Here is a 27,616-nt window from a genome sequence, read left to right on the forward strand (position 1 = left end):
GTGGTTTCTTAGCGATACTTTTGTTTTTCTAGTCTGTGATAGCTTCTCATCAGTTCATAAATGCCCATAGCTGGTTCTGCCACCATTTTTAATTTGCAGATTATGTGCTTTATGCACAGCAACACAAATATTTAAATTGCTCCCACACTTTACAACCTCAAGTGCTGTATTTTATATAAAGGCCACAAAATGGATCTTGTCACTGATGCGATTGGCTGTCCTGAGGACTCCTGCTTGGTGAAATCAGAGATGGAGCAGCTCAAGAAACCAAAAGCACATACTGAGAAAGGTAAAGGGGAGGACCTTCCCAGTGGTAAAAATTTCATTCTTGTCTCCATGCTGGAAACAAACAAAGAAAAATGGGAATTAAAAAAAAATTATTACTCATCTGGGAAATTTGATTTCCAATGTCATGTGGACCTAATATAAGTGATATGCATTTAAGAGACCAATAATGCCATTTTAATTACTTAGGGAAAGAAGAACTTGTATGAGCAACTCAAAAATAGCTTATAAATATTACTATGTATTAAAGTGTGCTTGTTTATTTTGTTTTACTTATTTTTGGTTTCTATTTATCATGTGCCTGCAGGTTTTATTTTTAATTCATTTGATTTTTTTTTTTTTTTTTTGGTACCGGGGATTGAACTTGGGTCCTTGTGCTTATGTAGCAGGTGGGGAAACCACTGAGCTAAATCCCCGGCTCTTATTTTTAAAATATAACAAAACTTGCTTGAAGTTCCCCACAATTTTCTATGATCATCCACAGTCCATGCCAGCGCCGCCTGCCGTAATTATGTAGTATTAGCACTGCATCCAGGAAAGGAAGATGTGTTTGCTTTGTGGGCCACTGGACCACTCACTAGACCAGTCCTCACCTTGTGGACTAGCAATTCATCCCATCCTTCTTTACTGCACATCCAAAACAGCAATTTCTAACCCTAAATATGTAAGAATGCTTCAATAAGGTGAACATGAATATCAAGGAGAAGATCTTCATTAAGTGAGCTGCTTTTTGAAGATAAATGTGAAACTTACATTTTTCAGGGTAATGTTTGCACTCAGTCATACTTTCTAGGCCAGTTCCTAGTTACTCTTTTTTTTGCTGGTAGTTTTGAATCTTTTAATAGGAAGTGTACAACTGGCCCAGAGATGACACATCTTTTAAGGAGAATGAATCCTTTCTGTGTGTCTGTATATAATGTCTAAATGAAACACAGAAGATCATAACGGGATTTATTTTGCTAATAAATACTAACATAACTTTTCATGCTTCTCGTTTTGTCCCAGAACTTTTCCAAATTTCTAAAATGTGTTACCTAGTTTGATACCAAAAAGAACATTATATGGGCACCATTATTAGATCTTTTGTCCAACTTCAAGTTGACAATATTAATACAAACTTTCTGTTTAATGTAAAGTCTCTTTAAAATTATTACAATATAATCCGTAAGTGTCCAAACACTGTAAAGAAATTTGACATTCTCAGAAAATGTTAAGTACCTTCTATATATCATTATGCTTTCCACAGCAGAATAAAAAGCTTAGCTAATTAATTGGAGCTTAACAATGTATTAATGATTTAATAATGATTTAATGACAAGTGCAATTTGGAGAGTAAATTAACACTGGATAATTGACACAAATAATATTTCTTGGACCAAAGAATATATGTTAATTAACTTTATTATGAATATTTATGAGGCCATTAAAAAGTCACTTTCAAATGAGAATTTTAAACAGTTTTCAAAATCTCTGAATTTTTGTTTTTTTAGTACCAGGGATCGAACTTAGGACCTTCCACTTTCAAGGCAGGTGGCGGCACCGCTGAGCTAAATCCCTGGCCCACAAAATCTCTGAATTTTTAACCACTGAATTAGTACATCACCACTGAACTAGTAGAACAATAACAATATCTAACACTGCTGAATACTTATTATGGTCTAGGCAATGTGCTAAGCCCTCACTGAGTACGATTTTAATATGGCAAAGCCATGAAGCAGGTGCTATGGTTGCCATTTGACAAAACAGGGTGGAGATTGGGAAACTTGCTGAGGTTCCATGGGTTCCCGAAGCCTGGACTGGAGCTGCATGCCCCCTGCCAAAGGCCACCTCGTCCTCTGAGGTATTCCATTCTCCCTCAGGAGAAGGCTTCTCTACATCCTCCCATGACACGAAAACAAATTAAACCCTCAGAAAATTCTGAATATGCTATATATGGTGAAAACATATTTTAGTCCAACCTCTCTTCCAACTAATACCAACAAACACTGATTGATAATTGGTAATATTGAAAATATGAATCCACTTTCTTAAAAGGTAGGAAAGAGAGTAATAATGCAACTTTAACTTAAACACTCTGACTAAATCACCAGCAAATAAATAAAAGAATTATGTACCAAAGTCTATGAAGTATGGAAGTTACATTCTCCATAAATAAGCACACTCCAGGACAAAGATAAATTGGACAACTGCTTGTTTTTACCTGCACTTATAACTTTCAGAAGAATAAGCCTGATTTCATTTGTGGCATCAAAAAGACTTTGATTTTACATGGGGAAAGACCAATGTAAAAATAGGTGGTATTTTTTAAAAGATTGTGAATTATTGAAAGCAAACTACTCAAGGTGAGTTAAAGCTCTAAGTAACAATGTATAAATATAATGCCACTAATGCCTTTGCTTTAACAATAGACACTCTTGGAAGGGTGCTAACATATTCTCAATAGACCTATATAGCTAACTCCTATAGTTCTCCATTCCTGAATAAATCATCCAATGCTAAGTGAATTTGGAGACTTAATGAGTCACACAAACAAAAGATGACCAGTTTAGTCATATGTGAGTTGCAATTTTTACAAATAACATTAAGATTTCCTAACTCATGAATTTTTCTTTATATTTTGGCCAAATCTTAAGGAGTCTTTGAAAAGATAAAGCTTTACCTTCTCCAGAAGCCACTGCTGTCTCCCACTGACCGGAGGAAGTTTGACCGTGACTTTGCTATCTCCACTTCCTTTCATGGGGTTCACAATATTGTTCGGAGCCGAAACAAAATCCAGAGAGTAATCTGGCTGACCGTGGTGCTGGGCTCAGTCTCCCTCCTGATGTGGCAGGTCTACAGTCGCTTGGTCAACTACTTCTCATGGCCGACCACCACATCTATAGAGGTGCAGTATGTGGAGAAGATTGAGTTTCCTGCTGTGACATTCTGCAATTTGAACAGGTAAAAATTACTCTTTTAATAATAATTAGTCTTTATTGCTTTGGTAGTATAACATCAATTGAATTATTGGCGGAGTTTTCTCATATAGTATTTCATGTATTTAAACCCTTTGAACTTTTTAATTGTATGTAAATGCACAAATTTAGGGTAGTAAAAGGGCTTATTAACTTTATTTTCTTTTGTTTATTTTTCATTCCTTTCATAATTATATCCTAGGTAAATACCAAAGTGGATGATTAAGTAAATAAACAAGTATTGATGCCAGCACTGAAAAACTGTATTAATTGCAAAAAGGAGAAACAATCACAATGCAATATGATAATTCCACAATACAATAAAAGTATATTGTACAATATATTGTACAATAAAAGGGCTTCAAAAACACAGAGAACAGAGTAACTGTCTGCATCAGTAAGTTTTCAAAAAAGTACCTGATACCTGCAATGTAAAGGAGGAAAGCTTTATTTTTAGCTTATGGCTTCAGGGGATTTAGTTCCTGGTTGGCTAGCTGCAAGGCAAGAACAGTATAAGAGGAAGTGCGTGGCATGGCAAAATGGTGACAGAGAAGCAGGGGAAAAGCACCAGAGAGGGAGGAGCCAGGAGCCACACATTGACCTCAAGGTCATACCTCCATATCCTGCACAGACTCACCCACAATTGTGCTTTCTTGGCAACCAAGATTAACTGTCACACAGACTGTATGTGAGATTGAAGTCTGGGTATTAAAAATGACTCAAGGTTCCTAGGTGGAGATGAGGAAGACCTGGAAGAGGGAAGTAACAGCAAACCCATGAAGATATGAAAGGCTTGGGATACGTAGGATGAGACATTTACTGTAGTAAAGACAGGCCAGCTCCTAGGTGGCTTCACGGGCACTGTGCTTAGAAGGGCATTATGTTTTGTTTAATTCTCTGCTGCCATTCTGAGTCCTTGACTGAAACTCACTGCAGAAAGCTACAGTTCACTGTGCAGCACCTCTGCATTGAAGAGACCAGCTTTCTCCAGTGGGGCTTACACACTTAGCATTGTAAATGCCCACTGTGAAACTGGAAGGATTACTGGGGAGACTGCTCCCTGCAGGAAGGGACTCCATAAGACCTGCCACTCATCAGTCACTTGGGCAACGACAAGTATATTTTCTCAGCTTCAGTTTACTTTTAATATTATCTCCTTTACACATGTGCTCTTATATCAGATGAGGCAATATGTGCACCATTTTGTTTTATTTTTTAGGTAATTATAGAATCAATAAGTTTTACATATTACATCATATTTATGTGACTGTTAGCATTTCAAGAACTCAAGATATGTGTCAAGGTCTCAAATAGTAAAGATAAATCCTACCCCCAGGAAAAAGACTTAATATTGCCTCAGATTAATTTAAATAATATGCATTCTAATAAAGCAAAGGTTGGTTGAGGTATCCTTCATTAAAAGAAAATGTAGACACTACTTTTAGAAAGGCTGATGTGAAGATATCCATTGACTTTCTCTCCAGGGAAACAATCTCAAGTGGTGAAAATTATTTTTTAAAGCAATAATTTAAAGTATTTGGAAATTGTCCTAAAGAAATATGGCAAATGAAGAAATGTTCCTTTAGGAACACTCACCAAATCTCAATAACAGCAGTGAAAGTCTGTACAACTTGAACTATAAACCTCTTCCACTCTCTCCTTTGCTGCCTCGGTCTGACAAAAACTACACTCCTGGTGAATGTGGCAAAGAAAAGAAAGGTTCTCTCTCCTCTCATCTCCCAGCCAAGGGCTACCTTGTGCCCTGGAGATGCAGACTGCTAATGTGGCTCATAATCCAGCTCCACCATTGCAGAAGCTAAATTCCAGATGAGTATAGCTAAGAGGTTGAGCCACCTTTCCTCCCAGGAACTCCCATTTGTGTGGTGGAAGCTGTACCCAAGGATGATAAGATGAGAACACCCAGCCTATTTAGGGTGTAAAGGTTCCACACTGAGAGGGCCAAATCACTATGCTAACCAGAACCCAACTTGTGAAGATTTTATCCAGAATGAGAGGCTGGCCATAAAAATAAGAGAAGTTCAAAACTCCCAATAAGGGATGAGTTTGCTTATAATAGAACATAATGAAGTTCACACTTAAGTACAATCTATAACAATATATATTTTGATGGGAAGTAATTAGAAGAAAGCTGTTACTCTGTAAGAACAAGCTAAATCACAGTTTACCAATGAGAATTTGGAAAAGAGATAAGGAAGAAGAGCTCTGCTAAGGTCAGAACTACTCTCAAAGATTGACCACAAAACTTGCTCCTGCAAATCTGTTAGATAAGATTGTGCAGCAATTTATCCCACAGGACATCATTAACAACAATAGGCCCAGGTGGGTCTAAGGCAGCCTAACCTCTAGCTGTGATGCCTGCAGAGACAGAGAGCTTACCATGGAAGTTAGGAAGACAAGTCACCAGCTAGAGGAGCCAGCATTGAAAGATGACTCTATGTGCAAGGCTGTGCACCTTGTGTGAGATATCAGAGGCATCACACTAGGAGAAGATAGACTTTACTAGAAATGTCCACCCAGTCACTAAGCAAATAGTAGAGCAAAGCAAGCCCAGGGTGGGGGAGATTAATGAAATGGATGGAATAGTGACTCCTCAAAATTCTAGCTGCTTAGGTCTCAGATTTACCATATTTGAAAATTGGATACTTACAGATGTAACTAGTGAGACTATATTGCATCAAGTTGACCCATAAATCCAAACACTGATGTCCTTAGAAGGCAAGGAGAGGATGCAGAGATAAAAAGGGAAAAGGTCATGTGCAACACAAGCAGAGATTGCTCTTATTCTGCCACAAGCCAGTAACACTTTGGGGCCATCAAGATATGTAAAAACGAAGGAATAAGCTTCCCCAGAGCATTGAGAGGTAGGAGGCCCTTCAACACCTTGATATCAGACTTCTGACCTACTGCAATGTGAAAGATTAAATTTATATTATTTTAAGCCAAGTTTGTGATAATTTTATTGCAGCCCTAAGTAACCACAATTGCTATCCATATTTGCTACCATATATTATAAAAAATGTCAAGTTTTTAACAAAAAAATAAGAGGCATAAAAAGGAATGGGAATTTTACTTCGTACATAGAGGGGGAAAGTAGACAATAGAAACTACTTGACAATGGTGTTAGACTTAGCAGACAAAGATAGCAAAGCAGCGGTTACACTTATTTTTTTAAAACCTACATAAATTATGCTTAAAGAAGTAAAGGAAGCTCTGATGACAATGTCTCATCAGATAAAGAAGAGTAAGAAGGACAATAATTATAACAAAGTAAATGGAAATTCTGGAGTTTGAAAGTAGAGTGAAGGAAATGAAAAATTCACTAGATTCACCAGAGGTGCCACAACTATGGATTTGAATTGGCTGAAGAAAGAATTGGTGAACTTGAAAACATTACAGAGTGCATGGGACCTGAAAAATAGAGAGAAAAATGAATGAAGAAAAAAGAACAGAACCTGAAACAAATGTGATGCAACATTCAGCACAACAACATGCAAAAGAGGGAGCACCAGGAGGAAGAGAGAAAGTAGCAAAACACATAGACACAGAAAATTAATGTCTAAGGGCCCTCCCAATTTGCAGAAAAGCGTTAACCTGCATCCAAAAGGTTCAGCAAACTTCAAGGAAGATAAATACAAAGATACTTGCAATTAGAAACGTCCTAGTGGGGAGGTAAAAAGAAAATCTTGAAAGCAGCAAGAGAAAACTAATCAGTCACATACAAGGAAGCCCAACAAGAGTAACAGGTGATTTCTCGTTATAAACATTTCAGTTCACTGGCAATTAGGAGGTGGAAAACGTTTCCCTGAGGGTGCTGTTTCCTGCACTCCTTTCTGTTGAACTGTCTCATCAGCAGGGAATTGATCCTTGAAAACTTTCCCAAGGAATTTAGGGTATACTAAGAAGGGTACAGTTTCTACAGGAGGTACCAGGACCCTATTCAGTTCTGTGTGTGTCAGAGCTGATCATGTTCTGACACTGTCCTCCATTATATGGCAAAATCATTTTCAGTAATATTCATGAACTTAAACAAGTGTCAATAGTGTCTTACATGCTTTTGTTGAAATAAAATGTACAAAAGTAAAAAGGCAATGCATTAGTACTTTTGAACATTAACCTTTTTTAAAAAAGGATATATTTTAAATCTGTTTCAGTAAGTAACAATAGTATTGTATTTCCATTTTCAGCCTTTCTGTAAACTTGTCAATTCTCTTGTCAAAATTTACCCTCATTTAATATATTAATGTTCAAAAGATAGGCCAGCCAATTTTTTCAATGTAGCTTCACTTGCAGTTTATTAAGCTTATTTTATTTTAATTTTAAGTGTCTTTCACATAAAGCAATAGCTATACAAATATGACTTAAACTCATAAGGACACATTTGGCAAAGATTCCTGAAACTTAGACTTCACATAAATTCCATAAGTTGCAATATTTTTGAGACTTAAAAAAATTAGAATCAATTCTAGTGGCTTTCAAATATCTCTGTCAAAAATTTTTACTAAAATGGCTTCACCATAGAATTCATTATAAATTTCCATTATATTTTGCTACAACTTCTGAAACCTTCTTCGACTAAAAGCAGAGATAAAGGATGCAATAGTAAGCACTGGCGGTAATTAACACCAGTTAATTATTTTTGATTATGTAACTCAAGTTCTGTCTCTTGATCTTTATAATCACCGTGTTCTATTTATTCCAAATTTTTGTGAATGCAATATGTTCAAGTGTGTATTTGTGTGTGCATGTGAAAGGATTTTTAATGGAAGGTAAAATCACGACTCATACAAATATGAAATAAACTTGTGAAAATTTTTGACAATTAATGAGAGAGTTGGGAAGAGGTTGAAATTGAAAAAGGGAATCTTCTGATATTTCCCCCATTTCATATCTATAAAAATTATCTGTAAAATATGCATTTCTTGTTAAGACATATAGACCACATGCACACACTGGTTGGGCAGAACTCAATTAAGGGCTGAGTCAGACATCAGCTTGGACAGCAGGTGAAACTTGGCATCTGGGTATATAATATGGAGGAGTGCACCTAGAAATGTAAATACACACACAAGGACAGACTTATTAACCCTCAAATTTAAAAGGACCGTTGTTAAACTGTTTAAACTAATCAATATATTTTTATTATCATTTTCTCTTAGTAGGTGATGAATAGTGTATGTTAAAGAATAATTCACATTCTATTTAAGCAAGGTTTCTTGAAGGATAACTTGGGTTTAGAAGTTTGAATTAAAGTTGAAAATAAACAGTACAAAACAATTTGGTTTTATGCTAAAATGTCTCAAAATTTTCATTTACTTATTTCTAATTTTGTTGGACCTTATTTGTTAAATTTAATTCATCTATTGAAATTACCTTCATAGTCTCACCATTATTAGCACAATAAAAATGTTTTGAAAGAATATTTTAAGATGCCATCTTTTAAATGATTTTATCTATTTTATTAATACCTCCTACAGTTGTGACAATTCTTTCATTTTTCTGCACAGTCACTCTGGAAAGAATACAGTCAACCTTGTGTGACCCTTGTCCTGTGCAAGACTCCAAATTCACAGGGCTTTGGTGCAAACCCTTGGGATCCTGCCCATCATTCCAAGTTAGAGACTTGAAGGAACTTACAAGCCCCTCCCTAGTAAGAAGTGTACAAGGTACTTCCCCCTCTAATCTACTATGGAAGTAAACTGTGCACTCCTACAAACATCAGGAATAGCCTTGATGAAGAAAAGCAAGGCTATTAAATATTCAGTAGTTAGAGAAACACCACTATGAGAGAGGCTTATAGCATCTCGGGATAAAGTCAAAGCAGGTATTTACAGGGTTTTAGGGCCTGTGTTGGCCTTGTGAGGGTCACAGCTGGTTAAAGAAGACATTAAATTAGATACTTAACGTGAAAGTTTCTCAGCTCTGAAATTTGATATGTAGGCTAGGGATTTCTTCTTTTGGTTTTGTCTTCTCTATGACTTAACTAAGAAAAACTGAAAATGGCTTGTACATTTCTACAAAGGATAACATGAAGAAAAGTGAAAAGATCTAGGACACAACCACAGTGAGGTACCGGCCAACTCCAGTTAGACTAGCTATCAAGTACAAGGTCTTGAGTTTGATCCCTGGTACCAAAAAACAAAAACCAGAGAAAAAAAATAAGCAAATAACAGATAATAGGAAGGATGTGTAGAAAAGGGGATTCTTGCCACTGTTGGTGGGAATGTGAATCAGTACAGTCATTACAGAAAATCAATATAGAGGTCCCTCAATATATTAAAAATAGAACTACCATATGATCCAGCAATCCTACTACATGATTTTTATCCAAGAAAAATATAATGATTATGTTGAAGAAACATCTGCACACTCATGTTCACGAGTCACAATAGACATCAACTCAAATGCTCTTTGGCTCATGAATGAGTAAAGAAAGTGTAGTGAACATACACAATGCAACACTCTACAGAAAACAATGCTATCCTGTCATTGACAGCAACATGGAGGGAGCTGGAGATCACTGTGTTACGTGCAATAAACTAGGCGTGGGAAAGCAAGCACCACACGATCTCATTCATGTGGCACCTGGAATAGTTCATCTCACGGAAGCTGAACTTACAGCAGTGGTTCTCAGAGTCCATGGAGACTGACGAAGACGGAGGGATAGGGGAGGCTGATCAATGGTTACCAAGTTCCAGTTAGGAGCAAAGACTTCGTTGTGCTATTGTACAGTTGTGTGACAGGTGTGACAGTAAGACTAATGTACTGTATATTTAAGAACACTGGAAAGATATTCTGAATGATTCACCAGTAAGAAATGAAAAATGTTCAAGGAAATAGATATGTTAAATTGGATTTAATCAATATATATATATATTACATACATCATATATAGCCCAATTAGTATGTACAACTTTTGTGTATCAGCTTGAATAAATTTAATTTATAGCTTTGAAGGAAAGTAAACAAAAACAATCTAGGACATAAAGAAGACACAAGAATGACATAAAAATCACATACGACGTGACCCTGTTCACATACTAAGAGTAAACCACATATTCTGGTCTGGGCTTTCTAGCAGTCAGCTTGAAATGGGAAAACCTGCTCACTTTCAACATTTATAATATCCCAAATATGAAAGTAGCAATCACATCTTGAAACAAATGAAAGGCATACATATAAAGAACAATATGCAATGCAAAGTAGAAATTGCTTAGGAAAATAAGAAAATTATGAAACAATAGTTAGGTTAAATAGATTACTTCTGGTTTGATTACCAGGAAAACACTTTGACAATAATGATGCATTTATCAACAAATACTTACCTGACCCTCACTATATTCCAGGCACTTTTCCAAATATTTTCAGGAAAAATAATTTATAACATTCTGAGGTCAGTCATGTTAACGTAAACTCATTTTACAACTGAGGAAGCTAAATGGGAAGGAGACGAAGAAATCTGCCAAGGGTTACCATTAATTAGGGGTTGATAAAGAAGCAGAGCCAATTTGCATGGCGCAGCATAAGGGAGCTTGATGGGTTTGGGCCCTGCCCAGTCATACTGCTGATTACGTACTCTTTGTAAGGCCAGTCCCTCTGTTCTTGTTGCTTGGGCTGAAGTCAGCTGAGCCTTTTTGAGAAGGAACAGTGGATGTGCAATGGGAGCAACACATAAAACATAGAAATGTATCTCCTTATCAGTGGCTCTGATCTTGATGTTACAGTTACCTGTAGGATTAGCTGGCACCTTCACCAGGCTCCATTCTCTCTCCCTGGATCGAGTGTAATGCTATGGGGCTCCTGCCCCGTGATGATCTTCAGAGTGTGACCAGATGCATATGAGCAAGAGGACTCTGGCACACACAGTTCCAGTTTAGCTGAGCACATGTAGAGCAAAGCATGATAATTGCAGAGCTGAGATTTGAACCCAGGAACCTGGTGTCTAAGTGGATGTTCTTTACAGCTACTCATTTTCACCTCCTCCTTTGAAGGAAGGAAGAATTGGGTCTCAAAGATCTATTAAGGTTCAACCAGATCAAGATGTCGGAGATATATGAGGTAAACTAAAATGTGTGCACAAATATATGATAAATTTCACAATACATTAAGGACCTTTTTGTATCTTTTTTTTTCTTATTTCTTGTAAATGAGGGACAGTGTAGAAAATATCAAAAAGCTGATAGAGTACAGATGTTTGGTTTCTTCTGGATAATTGTAAGTTTTTGTTATTCTAACTATTGCTTTTATTCTTACTAATAGGTTCAAAACAGATGCTGTCGCCAGATTTGGCATCATTTATTTCTTATGGGATATTGTATCCAAGGTTTTCCATGTTCAGGAAATCAATGCCAATTCCACTGACTCTCAACAGGCTATTGATTTTGTTTCGACTCACCAAAACTTCAGCATTACAGAGTTTGTAAAGAACAATGGTTTTTATCTCAATAGCAGCACCTTGTTGGCGTGTGAGTTTTTTGGAATGCCATGTGGCCCAGAGGTAATAATTTGACATTTCTCCAAATTTGCCGAGATATGTTACTTGTTTCTACTGTTTCACATTGACATCATTTCCTATGTGGAATCAGCCTAAATTTATTTAATTGTTATATTTCATTAGCTCTGCCTTGCCATATTTGATGTTATAATATCGGGAGATGTGGGATATACATGAGATACATTTCCTATTTCAAATAGCTGGATAAGGAAGTAGGGAGAAGAGAAATTGTGATGGCCTTTCTTGTAACACCGTTCTTCCAAAAGTAAAACAACTTCACAAAACAAAATATTTTATTTCTTCTCATTCACCAACAAACAACCTATCCCAAGATAGCACTGTCATCGTCAAGCAGCTTTCATTCTGTTTCTATGCTTGTTGTGTCGTAGAAGTGATAAAAGTGAGAGTGCCCCAGCATTAATGTATGAGAATCACAGCGTACATAATGCATATGCTGTATTGCATATTCACTCCTAACATGAAATTCTACTTTTACTATTTATGTAATTACTCTATATTTAAGGCAGAGTGTGGATGTGCAGAATCTATTAATGAAGACATTGGTAGGCAGTCTGATGCACGTTATTTCCTGTGTCAGCAATCCTGTAACGATTCTAACCAAACTTTGTAAGTTCATGGTTCTGGGGTGCTATCCTTACCTTTTCTGCCGTCTCTGCTAGCACACAAAAAATGCCCAAGAGACAGCGACAGAGACAAGGACAAAGACAACAGACAGAAACGGTCTGAACTCCTAATTCAGAAGATAACTTTTTCTACCTTCTTGCTGTTTATTTACCAACACATTTATTTATTTGCAGTTTATTTACCAACCAAACTCAACACCAGAACATTTTGTGTTAGGGATGACCTTTTCAGTTTTGTATTCCAGAAACCCAATTCTAGTAAGCTGAAAGTCAAGCAAATTAATCGGTTTAATGAAAAATGACAATTCTAAGTGTAGGAATGGCTTCCAAAAAATGCTACACCAAAGCCCTCCAAGAATATCATTGAGATTCTGTCTTTGTTTCCATCTCCGAATCTGGTTGGCCTCTTCCTCACACAGAGCCAAAGAGGTTGTCAGCAAACCGGGACTTCTGTTATCGTAGGCTCACACTCCAGTGTCTGCACGATGACCTCATGGAAGGCTGCTCAGCAGTTTTATGACCAAATCACTGAGGCCACAGAGCAGGTTAGGCAGGGGAGTACAGCGGCTGCTCCCCTCTGGTGGATGGAGGCAGAGGTAGAGGAGGGTCAAGGGCAGAGTGGTGGGCTGCTCCTCAAACAGCTCCCCGTGGTACAGACATGCTCCCATAGACCCTTAGTAAAGCATAAAACATGTCACTTTATAAATGTGAAGTCATGCCTAATTATATATGTAGACATCTCATTGGAAGAATCGCATGCAGATTGAAAGGTGCATATTAAAAAGGAATAAAATCTATCATTGAATATACACATAGGTCATAGGGTATCTATTCTTGATATTTTTGCATTCTTGTTTAGAGATCTATGATTTTTTTAAATGCTATAGTAATTTAAACTTTAGAAGTGAGGAAGACACCAAACTGATTTTGTTTTATTTGGCTTGCTTTCATGTTGGAGGATTTTAAACACATCTTCACTGAATACGGAAACTGTTTTACTTTTAATCATGGTGAAAATATCCAAGGAGAGAGAAAAGTGAGTGTGTCCGGAAGAGGCTTAAACTTGGTCTTCGATGTTCATCAGGTATTGAACTCTGTTGAATCTAGCGAGGGCTTGGGATAGTCAGGAAGAGGCAAGATTTCAAAAACAACACAAACAACAGCATCATTTGCTCTGCCAGATAGATCCTGTCAGTTGGACTTTATTTGTTTTTGACACTTTAGCCCAGTCTCCCCTGAATTCTACAGAACTGCTGGTTTAGAGATTGAAAGAGCAACATTTGCAGGCACCACCTGGAGATTCTTAGCTGTGCTACTGACTTCTGTTGCTGTGATTCCAAGAATCATTCATGCCAGAAAACTTCTAAGGGAGCCAGAGACTTCTAAGTTGCCATACATACAGTTAATTTAAGATGACTCTGTGTGCTTAATAGTGGTAAGATCTTCATGTAAACAAGGCAATATATTTTAGAAAGGAATGACACATTTGACAAATGGTAGAAAAAGCATCTTGAAAGATGATACAAAAATAATTGCTCTGTAAAGAATGATGTATAAATGGGCTTTTTCTAAGCCTAGCTTTCACAAAGTTATCCTCACTGTGGAGACCTGGAGGCTCCTACACCTGTGGATGCAGCAGTGCCATCATCTGGGGTGCAGGCAGAGCCCCCTCTCCAGCTCAGCACTCACTTGCTGTCCTGCATGTCCACTGCTAGTCACACAGGAGAGGCGCCCCCGTCACTGTGGGGTTTTTACTGAGGATTCTGTGATGCTGACAGAGCATGAAAGGCATGAAAACTCACAGAGACAGAGATGATAAATACACACCGAGTCTCACGAAACCTCCTTCTCCTCTACTCTACGTGTGTGAGCCCATGGGCTCTCCATAACCTCCTCTTTATCCTATTTGAGATATTTTCTTTATTTCCAAACAAAAACACAATGCACACTAAAATGCCTATACCTGCCCATATTTGTGTAGGGTGTGTGTGTGTGAGTGTGTCTTTGTGATCTACTAATATTTTTTTCAAGTCTTTCAACTATTACCCCTATGGTCAAGTATGAATTTTACAATTTGGAATTCCTAAATATTTTTTTACAATGTTATTAAAATCTACAAATTTAGCGCAATATCCCATAAGTGAATAACACAGAGGTATTTCCTCCGGGTACGAATGTGTTTCCTGGAGGGTTATAGCGGCCCATGAGGACCAGGATTCTGAGCTGCAAGTGGACCATTAAGTGTGTTTATTAAAGGTAATTACACACACAGTTGACCCATTCACTGAAAAATCAATATTTTCTCCGGCCCACTCCTGCTTCTTGTAGCCTCAAATTACAGCTAATGACCAAGCTGAGTCTGGAGTTTCCTCGTCTCACATGGGGTTTGTATCAAAGGAGCACTGGTGTTAAAGAAATTGTTTAAATTTCACTGTTATGAAAATAAACTTGAATTTTATATGAGGCTTGGGCTTTCATTGCAAAGAGAAGAGGCCGAAATGATTCTCTAAAATGCATGGTCCACCCAGGAGCAAGCAACTGAAAACACCTAGGGGAAAGCGGGCCAGGGAAGATGAAATGATTTACAGTCATCTTGGATCTCAGCGTGCATCTGTGGTGGAGAGACCTCTGGGGAACTGTCAGAGCTTTGAGCTGTGACCCAACCATGAAAGAGCCTCTTGGGTATTTCATTTTTCTTGCCTTTCACATAAAAAGAGATCGAATACATAATTGACCGTAGGTAAATTAAATGCCATCGTGTGGTGACAAAATAAATCCTAAACTTGTGGAGGACTGATAAAATTCATTTGTGCCTTGAGTAAATGTGAGTTCCTATTTCAGGAGGAATTTACTGACAGCTCAGCCCTTGGTTTTGCTAAAGCGGGGATCATCTTCGATATCCATTCACCGAAGAAGGAGCCACAGTTCGATGGCTTGGGCTTGTCCTCCCCCGTGGGGATGCACGCGAGAGTGACAATCCGCCAGCTGAAGGTGACACCAGGAGCCGTGGGTCTGGGGCATTAGGTGGTGTGGTGAGGGTTTTAAATGCACAAATAATTCTGTGTTACCAGAAACCCTATTCTCCTGTGCTTTTAAACCACTGGGAGAAATATCACAATTTCATTTCAGGTTCCCTTCCTTTATCAGAAGGCACATATTTAGTGACAAGTGACAATAAATTTATATAGACAGCTGGGAAGCCTGTCAAATCCTAGACAACCTAAAATTTCTCTGGCAATGGAAAGGGCTGCCTAAACTGCTGAGCTGTGCATTGCCTCAGTGGGACCATAGGGGAAGGAGAGCACGAACGAGGCAGAGCTTGCAGTCTTGGGGTCCATCTGGTCTGATAGGTTCCCACTTCCCAGCCTCTGGCCCAGTAATTTCCTTAACTAACGGTCTTAAATTGCCTCCCCTCCCAGAATAGCTAAGGGGGGCATGGTGGTAATCTTTCTCCTTCACAGTTGTTTCGTGACGTTTAGGCGATATAACAGTGATATTCACTCTGTTGTCTGGTACGTAATAGGCACTCAATAAAGAAATTTTGTTTTTGTAATATCAGTTGCTGTTTCCTGGTTAGGCTAATTAATATGATAAAAAGACATTCACATACATGATTTTTTTCTTATAGGAGTTCATTTTTAAATTATTAGTTTGATCTTATTGATTGGGATAAATGTGAAAATACCACTATTATACTTAGCTTCAGGGAATTTCCAGTTAGGAGAGGAGGCAAAACTGGCAAACAGTCAATTTAAAAAATCAAAGAGCTGGAAGGAAAAGTAAAAATATGTATATATCAGTGTCTCTGATAGAAAATAGGCAGATTGAGTGAGAGAAATCTGAATGTCGTGCCTATTTTATCTTAGACAGTTCACCAAGAATACCCTTGGGGAGAATGCAAGCCTAGTCTCAAGCTGAATTCCGGCAGCTATAGCACTTCTGGGTGCTTGAAGGAGTGCAAAGCCCGGCACATAGAAGAGTGGTGTGGATGTCTGCCTTTTATGCTTCCAGGTAATCAGGGTGACAACGTTCCGCTTAATTATAGCTACTCACTTTGAAACACAGAAGATGAATATGTCGTTAAGTGGGTTTTCATTCGAAGGGAATTTTAGTTTGGAAAAATCACCTACTTGCCAAATGTAGTCTCAGTTGGTAAATTGAAATCAGGGCAGAAATTTCTGGGGGAGGAAGCTGCCAGCAGGCAGGTCCTCTCTTCTTATTGCTGAAGGTAAAATCAGATGCCCTCAGATTCCGAAATGTTTTTATTTACTTACTTTCGATTTTTTTATCCTGTTGAGATGGGGTCTATCTATGTTCCCCGGGCAGAGGCCAAACTCAGAGGCCTGAGTGAGTCTCCCATCTCGGCCTCCTCAGTAGCTGAGGCTACAGGTGTGCAACTCTACACCCAACTTTTGGCTTTCTTAATTTGAAAGAAGAATTAGTTCGCCTGTGTATTCTTACCCATCCTGTGAGATCCTGAAGATCTCACTGCCAGGACATTCATTTTGTTTCTGCCTGTGATAGCAACTCGAAGCCTCCTTTGCTGGAAAACTTTCTAGAAGGTAGGAGGCAGGAGCAGGCTTGAAGGAGGCAGCAGAGCAGGATGGAGGACCTGACCAGGCGGCTCCTCTGTGTGTGGCCATTTCTCAGGCGGGCAATTTCACCACCCGGACTTGTACACTGGGGAGAATGTTGTCCTCCTTCCAGGGTTGTCATAAGTGACTTAAGAAGTCTGAACATGGCTTAAAAATTCCCAGCACACACTGTCATCTCTGTTAGTGTTGAGCATTTGTATTCAGGCTTCCTTCATACCCCACCTACATGCTCCCTGCCTGTGTCTCCCTCTCCTACACACACACACACAGGCCCTCACACATGTATTAACTCCACTTCATCCATAATCACAGTATGCACCGGGCAAAGTACTCCTCAGGAACTTTGACTCATAGTCTCCTTCTTTCAAGAACCTTGATGCCTGTTTTCTGGTCCCTCCATTCTAAAACACTGCAGGCCAACAGCTCTGATTTGCTATTGTGAGTTACACTGGCAACGCTGCTGGGAACAAGTCTGAATAGAACCATACAGCCTAAGGTTTATAATTTAAAAGTTTATTACTTTTATAAAATACAAACTGAATAATTAATGTGGGCGAGAAACTGAGGAAGATGCTGTGCAAAACACAGAGAGTGGCGTTGACATGAACTTTAGGAGGTACCAAGTGTTTTCTTTGGATAGGAACTCTCTAAAGGTACACACGGATGAGGCAGGTGAGACTTATAGGTTTACAATAAATTATCCACAGTGACTCTAAGAACAATCTGAAGAAGCAATTCCCCGAAACAGCTTTTAGAGATGGGTAATTTCCAAAGCGTCATTCTTTTATAATGGAAGAAATAGTATTGCAAGAAGTAAGATACACCTTGGGAAAAATGAGGCCTTCGGCTAATGATATTGGAGATCAGAGTTTTTTTCCGTTTTTCACTTCTGGCAGTTCCTTCACAAGAAACATTTCATTACAGGCATTCTGCACATTATCCACAAATTCCAAGTGGACAATCTCCTTTGGTTATTTACAGGATTACTGACTGCACATTGTGGTTGGCCTAAGAAGCCACATGGGTTATAGCAGTAGACAAACACTCTATCAAAGTTCAAGGACTAAGGTTTTAGAGTCAGGCCTGGGATTGAGCTCAGCTTGAATATATATTGATTTTATAACTTGCCTCAAAATCCGCAGTAGATGTTTAATAAAAATTAACATATATCTACCCCTATTCTGGTCATAGAAAGGCAGCCCATCAGGAAAGTGTGTGTGTTAGATAGCTTCCCCATTTCTCAGACACAATACCCTACCTGCATAGTTTAAAGGAAGAGAGGTTTAATTTGGCCCATGGTTCAGAGAGTTCAGTCCATTGCTGGCAGGCTCCAAGGCCGGCACGTCATGGAAGAAGGGTGCAGTGGAGCAAAACTGCTCAGGTCATGGTGCCCAGGAAGCAGAGGAAGGAACAGTGCCAGAGAGGAGGGGGCCATGAAGCCAGGCTTCAACCTCCCTCCCGGAAACACCAGAGTGTGCTTTCCTAATCACGTGGGTGGCTCCCAATCCAATCGAGTCAACACAGCATAGCCTAACCCCACAATCTCCGATGCATGGAAAAATAGTCAGACAGACAGACTGACAGAGCAAGACAGAAGTTATACAGAATGTGCCATGGTCCCACTAATGGCATAGTCTTGGGCAAGGTACTACCTGAAGTTTATTTTTTTCATCTATAAAATAATGATTCCCACGTCACAAGATTGTGAGCAGAGTCAATCAAAATAATAACTGTGAAAGGTATTGTATTTTACTTTTACAGTCCTGAGGATCAAACCTAAGCCATTGTGCATGTTATTCCCACTGAAGCACTATACAATTATATAGACAGAGGGGAAGAAAGAAAAGCATATTTCTTCCTCTTAACACATAGTTTTACTGAGTCATAGTATGTCTTAATCATTATCTGATAAAGGAACAAATGTCCATACAGATAGATGAATGGGTGGATAGATGGATGTAGGTGGCAGTTATTTTTGTCACTAGGTTGCTGAATTTATAAAATGTAAAATCTGGGGGCTGGGATGTAACTTAATGGTAGAGCACATTCTTAGCGTGAGTGAGGTCCTAGGTTCAGTCCCCCACACCAAAACCAAAAGAAACACTCTCTTTATGTTACATTTACTGTTTTTAAGGAAATGGGATTGAATGTGACCTACAAAAATACTACAACTGTGTTTCTCCTGTCCTTGGTAAGTGGCTTCATTTTCTTTCAGGATTTAAGTTAAAGGTTAAGGTTACTTAGAGTAATATAAACCATTAAATAATTGTGTGTGTGTATATATATATATATATATATATATATATAGCACAAAAATGAAGCAGAAATAGACTATGAGAGATTTAAAAAATATTCTTAAACTGGCTTGCAAAAACATTGACAGTAAAATAAAAACAAAAAACAAAACTGATTTCGGGACATGTCAGTTAAAGATACACAGTGCCAGTAACAAGAGAGTTCTGAGTTTTACTTCCAACTCTTTACATTGTTTTTAAAATTTTGATTTTGAAAATAAAAAGAGACTTTTTTCTTATTCTAGGAATAAAGCATGTTTATTGTGCATAGGTCAAATAGTACAGAAGAGAAAATAATCACCCAAAAGTTACTTCAAGCAATATCACTATGGACATTGCTCTTGCTGTTTGAGAACCATTCATTTTATTACACATACATTTTATATATAAAGTTTTACATAAGTAGAATCAAAACCATGCAAGCCTTATTTATCGGGGACAAGTTCTTACATAGTATTTTTGTTTTGCTTACATACCAATCTTAACCCCCAACTGGAGAACACTCTAGTATATTTTTCCATTACATTCTCCATATGCAGCTTCATATTTATGACTTTAAGTCATTGATTGTTTATTAAATGAAATCTTATTACATACTCTTCTATAAAAAGCTGTTTTTCTAATCCATTGTGGAAACATCTCCAGCACAACAGGAATAGGTTCTTTTTAATGGTTGTAAAACATTTCGAGATATGAATGTGAGTGGAAGAGATTTTATATTTTTCTACAGCTCACAGGCTGAATATCGCAAAAAGACACATTCATGACCAAAAGGGGGTGAATCATGTTGTCAGATTTCTTCTGATTTCTTCAAATTTCTTCTGATGGAGCTGCAGAGAAAGCTTGAGGGAAAACACCATGCATGTGATTCTTGAGGGACTGTCATGGTGAATAGGGCCACACGGTACATGTGTGAGCCTGTGAATGGGCCTGTGTATACGTGTACAGGTGTGTATATCTGGGTATAAGTGTGTATGTATGTGTTTGAGTGTGAACATGTGAGAATAGGAGCCTGAGTGCTTCTAGAAGAGTATGATTACGTGAGTGCAAGTTTGTGCATGTGTGTGCATGAGTGTGTGGGATTATATGTGAGACATGTGAGCATATAAGTGCATGAGTGTGTAAGAATGGGACTGTATGTGTGTGGAGAGGAAGCGTGGTCATTGCTACCATTAGTCTTAAAACACAAAGATGCACTAGGGGTGAGATATGTCGGAGAGTAGAAAACGAGCCCCAGATTGGGTGTTAATTAAAAGGTTTTGGTGAGCAACATGTTCATGACAACAAAGGGTTTTAGTATGGAAGCCCTAGGAGTGGGTGGCGGTGAGCGGAGGCAGGGGAGGATGAGAAGGAGCCACAGAGGAACCCTACCCGGCAGGGCTCTTCCCAGCACACAGGTAGGTGGTGGGGGTGAAGCCTCAAGGGAGGACTGGAGACAGAGAACCCAGGGTCTCTGAGCAGTCACCGGCTCCAGAGCAAGAAATGAGACCTTGAAGAAGGGCAGCGCATTGTGCACCAAGCCACATCTAAGGACAGCTTCAGTCCAGCCTAAGCCCTTTGCTTCCAGGGCTGTGTTTGACCGTTCCTCTCAGAGTGACCCAAGGTCACACAGCTCTCCATCTCTCTCCTACCCGAACAGCTAATAATTTATGGAAACAACTAATTTCTAATAATTTAAAGCTAATCTAATAATCTAAAGCTAATAATTTATGGAAACATGATTTATGGAAAAAAGAATTTCTCATTGCTAATAAAGATCTGAACCCGGTGTGGCTCAAGGAAGTCAAGGATGACAGCTCTAATACCTTTTATTTTCCATTTCCTTTGTTGTATCATGGTAAAATGTAAACACCATTGGAGAAAGAGTAGTGGTAAAACTTGTTAAGCACTCTTTTTAACATGGAAATTGAAATCACTATGGAGTTTACAAAGCTCTGTCCTCCCTGCTGCGGAATAATCTTCTCTACTCTATCCTGATCTTCATTTCAGACCTCGTAGAATTTAAGGAGTTATGTACCATGGGAACACATAACTCCAGCTGTCCTGTGTCTTGTGAGGAAACAGAATACCCTGCCACCGTTTCTTATTCCACGTTTTCGGGACAAAATGCTTTGAAACTTCTCTCCAAGAAGCTGAATCAAAGCCAAGAATATATCAGGTGATTGTGTTAGCCTTATAAATTATTCACAATTCACATGAAGTTTTTCTTTGTTGGAAACATTAAAAGTTCAGGAGATGAAATGTGTACCAATCCAGGGAGGTGATGGCTGATGTCAGTGGGCTAACAAGGAAAGCATAGAAATGTAAACTTGGGTGAGATCAGGCCTTTCAACCCCTTACTCTGTGGGAAAAGGAAATGGAGCTCACTGGACTCCTTTGCTCCTGGTTACAACTCATCTGGGAAAAAGAACAACTCTGACTGATGTCTATTACAGTTGAAAACAGGGAAAGCTTCTATCAGGGTATCATATAGCTTGCATCTTCTAACAGCCACGTAAGTGATGGAACAGAAATTACTATTCTTTTGCAAAACACGGATTTGGCCTAAGACCTGACACCACAATAATGATATATTGGTATCTGTGTTTATGTCTATTAAAATAAATGTACAATAATTTAAAGTTGACTATCTTTACACAACCAAGTAGATAATTTTGAAAGTATGTTTTGATTCAGTTTCTCCCTAGCATTTATTTTAATGAAAGAAAAGTCTTCAATGTAAGTACATCAAGGAGAAAATGATCTTTACAAATCAGGAAGAAATAAGTATTTGTGTTAATGTAGAGTTTGTGGCATATTCAAACAGTTAGAGACAAAAAATAGAGAGGTCATACATTTGCAATTACCTTTACTTATACTGCTGTCTCCAGTGCAGATATCTCTTTATTTTCGATTCCATTTTTTTTTACTGTAAGGGATCTCACTTTGTTTTTTATTAATCCATGTGTGCAGTGCATAATGCCTGCACTCCTTGTGTGGAGTTGGAATGTGTTCCTAACTCATCTTCATTCCTTTTTTAATCCCTCACCCTCCCTCTCCCCCCACCATCTCTTGATCTGTTTCCTGTTTCTCTTCACGTTTGCAGTGCACAATATTTGCATTCTTCATGTGGAACTGGTGCATGTACACCCCCTTTTGTCCCCTTTCCCCTTCTCCCTCCATCTCTGTATGTCCTTCCCCTTTTGGAAAGATCCATCTCCATATTTCCTATCTTTTATTTTGGTCTTTTTATATTTTGGATTTCTCATAGAAGATAAAAGCTTTGTGTCTGATTTATTTCAACTAACACTATGGTCTCAAAGTGCATCCATTTTCCTATAGGTGACTCAAGTTTATCTTTCCTTCTCACAGTATATGTCATTTTCATATGGGAAGCTGTTTTGCTTGTAGTATCATGCCTATTATATTTAAATATGATTTTGTGTGACTTTTGGTTTTTAGAGATCTCCTGAGTTCCAGAATTGTTGAATTTGTCCAGAAGGTAGGCAATGTGTCAGAGGTATGCTGGTAAATCAGAAAAGAAACCTATGTATTGAACAGGAAGGTCCTGGGCAATACTTTTTTAAATCTGATCTTTATAAATAGGTTTCCAATTACAATAACATAACTGATGGATAGGGACTGGCTATGATAGTGAAAGCTAATTCTTAGGAGACTAAAGTAAGCAGTGGCGCAAAGGTGGCTCAGTATTTCCTGAATCCTAGATGGTGCTGCTGAGAGCTCACACATGTATCTAAGAAATTTTGCACTGGTAGCAAAATAAAAGAGTAGTAAATCAGAATACACAAATGCAGTTTGTCAGGAGAGCAGACATGAGATCTGAGCAGCAATGTGATTTACAAAGATGCAGTTCCTAATTTAATCACGATACCTGCATGTTTCCTCCTGGAGGAGAAATCACCCCCAGGCTGTGGCCAGGCCAGGGCCTAGCTGGTAGCTGCTGAATTGCATTATAAAGATGATGAGAAGCTTAGCACAGCTGAGGAAGGTAGTGTGGAGGTGAAAACAAGGGTAAATTGTGGCTGAACTTGGGAGATTTTGTTAGTCATTAAGTAAATTGTTAAAATTATTCTTTTGTTTTGCCTTGGGTCTAGATGTCCCCCAAAGCCTCATGTGGTCATAGGTGGAACTTTTTGGAGCTGGCTGGATCTAGGGTGTGTGATGCTGAGATTAAGGATGTAATGCTGGGACTGATTCATAGTATGATGCTAATTTTAAGGCTGCCCCACACTGGATGTGAGGGCTACCATCCTAAAGGTGGGAAGCCTGGATAGAATATAAGGAACAGAAAGAGGGCTGCTGTGGTTGCAGCATGTCACTTGTCACTTGCTTTTTCACTACTTCACTGCTTTGCTGCCTTCCTGCCTTCTGCCCACCATGAGCTGTTTTTCCTCTGTGATGAGATGCTTCCTGCCTTGCAGCCAGCTGACTATGAACTGAAACTTCTACAAACTCTGAGCTACAACAAACCTTTTCTTCTTTAACTTTGGGTGTCAGGTATTTTGTCTTAGCAATGAGAAAAGTAACTAAGGCATCTATTTAACACATCTATTATTTTGAAAATAAATAGCACAAAATGGTTTTATGCAGCAGCACTTCATTCTCCTTAATGTTGCCTTCATGTTGAGCCAGCAAGGAGGAAGCATTTTCTTAGTGTTTTGTAACAAGATGCTCATATTTAAAATCTCTTTGTCCTTGCTAAAATCCAGACTTTATTTTGCAACTGTGCTTTTCCTAAGATAAGCAAATGTTCTTGTATGTCATTGAACAATTTCACTATCACCATGAGGCACAGATTCAGTGTGAAAATTACTGGACAGATCAGCTGCCTGAGAGAAGCTGAGTAAACATTGCAATGTTTTTGTGGGAGAGGAATTTCTTTTCTCCTAGTAACACAGATGGATAATGCTTGGATATGATCGTGAATGTTGTGCTTGGGGAACTAACAACATTATCAGTGCACATGCAGATTAGGAGCACATTGGAAGACAGAAATATTGGAGCATTACTAAAATTTCTGAACTTCCAATATAACTTTATTATTTCTTTCACTTTGGCAATTGCTTTATTATTTATAAATATTACAATGTTCCCTGTTTGTCTCTTTAAACATTGTACGTTCTCCTGTTAATCAGGGTTAAACCAATGGAAATTAGGTACACACATTAATGAGACATTTTGAAGTAAGTATATTTGGCAGTATTGATTTCAAACACTGTAAATAATAAGGAGAGTGATTTACAGCCATGTTCCTTAGAAATGTTAACGAACATCACATAATTCCAGGAAACATTGATAATAGGAACTATTCTTAGTGAACATTTTTACTGCCATCTGAAAATAGTGAGGTGGTTGGTTTCCCCTTCAGCTTATAGCACAGGCAAATTAATATTCATTTCATGGCTTCCTCTTTAATTTGTTAGTTTTTCTTACAAATATATGTGACCACCTGTTATGTGCTAGGAATCGATGGGTATTCTTGGACTTAGTGACGCCTCAGTGTTTGAGAGACAAAACCCTGCTGTGCGTCTCTTTCTACTGGGATGGAAATAAACAGCAAGGATGTACAGTCACCTCCCATGGACCAAGAGAGATAGCAGGAAAGGGGCCCAAAGAAGCCAGAATCAGAGAGGTTGTTCCCAAGGTTGTGGATTGTGACCAGGAAAAATCATCCTAAGAGGGTGGAACTGTAAGGTCAGAGACAGGGGGAGGGCCTCCTACTGTGCATGAAGAGCTGTCATATTAATATGGCTCCAGAAGACAGTAAAAGTGAATCAGTGACCAAAAGTAAACACCCTTTACTGAGCAGTGGATGCACGCCCGTCCCGTGCCAGTCCTGTGCAAACACTATTTAATTGCTTTTCAGCACAACACTGTGAATTCAACTCTAAAATCCTGGCCACAGATGGGGAAACCAAAACTCAGGTAAACAGTGCAGTTTCTCCAGGGTAACATAACTAACGAAGGAAAGAACCAGGATTGAAATTAAGATTAAATACATATTTAACTATTCGTAAAGACATTAGTCACCTCATTAGATGCTGATGATTATGGTCATCTTCCAATTTCTCAGGAATGAGGCAGGAAAAAATGATTGCAGGCAACAGTTCTTTCCCCCCCAGTTCCAGCCTAACAGGGTTGTCTTCCACATGGTGCTGCTTGGGATTAATATCAACGCACATGCTGTGTCTAACTCAACAACCAATAGCATCTTACTAAAATGAATGACTTGTTGGGTGGGAGCGTAAAACAGTGCTGACAGTCCATGCCAATTCTGTGTTCATCCCCAGAGAGAATCTGCTGAACATTGAAATCAACTACAGCGACTTAAACTATAAGATAACCCAGCAGCAAAAAGCAGTCAGCGTGCCTGAATTACTTGGTAAGGGTTGCCTAGCTGCTTCTCAGCTTTCCAGCAGGATGTTTTCCTTTTGTAGTTAAGGTTTAACTTATTAATGGAGAAAAAAGAATCACACCTGTTCTTATCATTTGTTCACCTCTGGCCTTTTGCAGACCTTAGAAAGCACTGGGAGACAAGGGGAGGGCACGGTGAAGAGCCTGCTGCCCTTCCTTCTCTCTTTCCTTTCCCGCCCACCCAGGGAGTGACCACTGCAGAGGTTTTCAGTGAGTGAAATTCAGCCACCTCCTGCCTCCACCCAGAGCTGCACAGGGAGGGTTCAAGAACCGGGCAAGCAAACAGAGCACTTAGATCCCACCACTGCCCGCTCTGCTCACCCACTAGGCAGCCTAACTCTCTTCCTGCTGCTCTCCTGACTCTCTCTGTGTTTTCTATTATTACTAAGTTCATTGGTCCAGTTTAGATTTATAATGATCACATTCATCACAGGGACTGTGTCCCTGTACCTGCTGTACCTTGATTCCTTTTTATTTCCCATTCCCCTCCCCTCCCTTCATGCCCTCTTCCCCTCCTTGCTTATAAAAGCTTTGCTTCCATTTTATCCTCACTGTGTGTTTGAAGAAGGCTCGCTGGAAGTGGAAGACAGTGTCAGAGTCAGGCAAAAAGACAGAGTGAGCAGCTGAGATCCCAAAGAGGGAGAAAATACACAAATTCTCAGCAGTTTTCAGAGAAGCTTACACTTAACCAGCTCAGTGAGACAGATTAGGAATCTGATCAAAAAGACAGTACTGAGGTTTTCAAACAGAGAGAGAAAGGGTGACTGGCAGGGGCCGGATGGGCAGTTGCCGTTCAAACCATGTCCCTAGTGGGACGATTTCAGAGATGAATGATGAGGACAGTGTGTAAAATGGGAATGTACTTCGTGCCACAGAACTGCACACTGAACACTGATTAAATATCGTTTTTAAAAACCTTTTTAAAAAGCAATGTTGTTTTAATTTACTTAGATTGAATGAAATGTTATAAATGTTTAAAAAGAAGTAAAGTTTGGACATTTGCAGTCCAAATTGCCTGGAAATTAATTTCCTGCAAAACAGTGCCAGCTGGCAATGTCACCTCTGCTCAGCATTTCACACGCGGAAACAGATGCATTGTTATTTAGGACCTTTTAGGGTTTACTTAGGCTGCATACCTTCCAAAGTCTTTGGGATGTATTTTCAGAGATAGATTTTATGTTTGTTTTCTCCCTCTTCTTTCTGAAATGATTTGAACGAATACTCTTGCCAGATATTATGAACCACTATTACTTTAATTATGCCAAATTTTAAAATAAAGCAATTAACCTATTTTCACATATCAGTTGTCTGATATTCTATCTATTTTTATATAATGTTGGTTCCTTATACCCACTACTATCAGCTAACTAATTAGCTTCAAATAATTTCATTTCTAATAATGTTTGTTTGCTTTTTATGAAAAAGAATGCTTGACTCGATTTTTGTATCTCTTTTTATTACAGCGGATATCGGTGGCCAGCTGGGCCTATTCTGTGGGGCCAGTATGATTACAATTATTGAAATTATTGAATATATATTCACCAATTTCTACTGGGTTTGCATTTTCTTTTTGCTGAAGATACCTGCAGTGACCCAGTGGGCTCCTCCGTCTCACAATCATTCTGGGAATAAAAATGGGATAGAAGAGTGCTAACGTTCAGTTAAAATAAAAGCGTATTTTTACACTTCACAATACTTTCAGATTCACCACGGTTAACTCATTGTTTATAGTTTGGAGAGCTGAATAAAAGTCACTGGAGATACCAATTTCTTTATGCATGTTTCTGTCCATCTGTAACTATTTATATCTATAAAAGAAGGAGGTGCTAAGTTTTTGCCATTGCTTTAGATCCTAGAACAGTTGAAATTATGTCATAGACATTTCATATTTTGTCCAATGAAGAAGGGTTTGATAATG

At 38.6% G+C, this 27,616-nt stretch overlaps 1 protein-coding gene across 1 annotated transcript; it reads left to right on the top strand.

Annotated features, from left to right (window-relative positions):
• Positions 1 to 27,400, top strand: Asic5 (acid sensing ion channel subunit family member 5). Its single transcript, XM_004868549.3, has 10 exons — positions 1 to 289; positions 2,919 to 3,225; positions 11,517 to 11,754; positions 13,354 to 13,479; positions 15,237 to 15,386; positions 16,262 to 16,406; positions 19,125 to 19,181; positions 21,274 to 21,442; positions 25,575 to 25,666; positions 27,162 to 27,400. The coding sequence occupies exons 1-10, from the start codon at positions 190 to 192 to the stop codon at positions 27,350 to 27,352; spliced, it is 1,575 nt and encodes a 524-aa protein (XP_004868606.2). The 5' UTR covers positions 1 to 189; the 3' UTR covers positions 27,353 to 27,400.
• The last annotated feature ends 216 nt before the right edge of the window (positions 27,401 to 27,616 follow it).

Source organism: Heterocephalus glaber, unplaced genomic scaffold, assembly GCF_053883595.1.
Source record: "Heterocephalus glaber isolate CG9 unplaced genomic scaffold, H.glaber_assembly_v1.0 deba00001737, whole genome shotgun sequence".
Lineage (NCBI taxonomy): Eukaryota > Metazoa > Chordata > Mammalia > Rodentia > Bathyergidae > Heterocephalus > Heterocephalus glaber.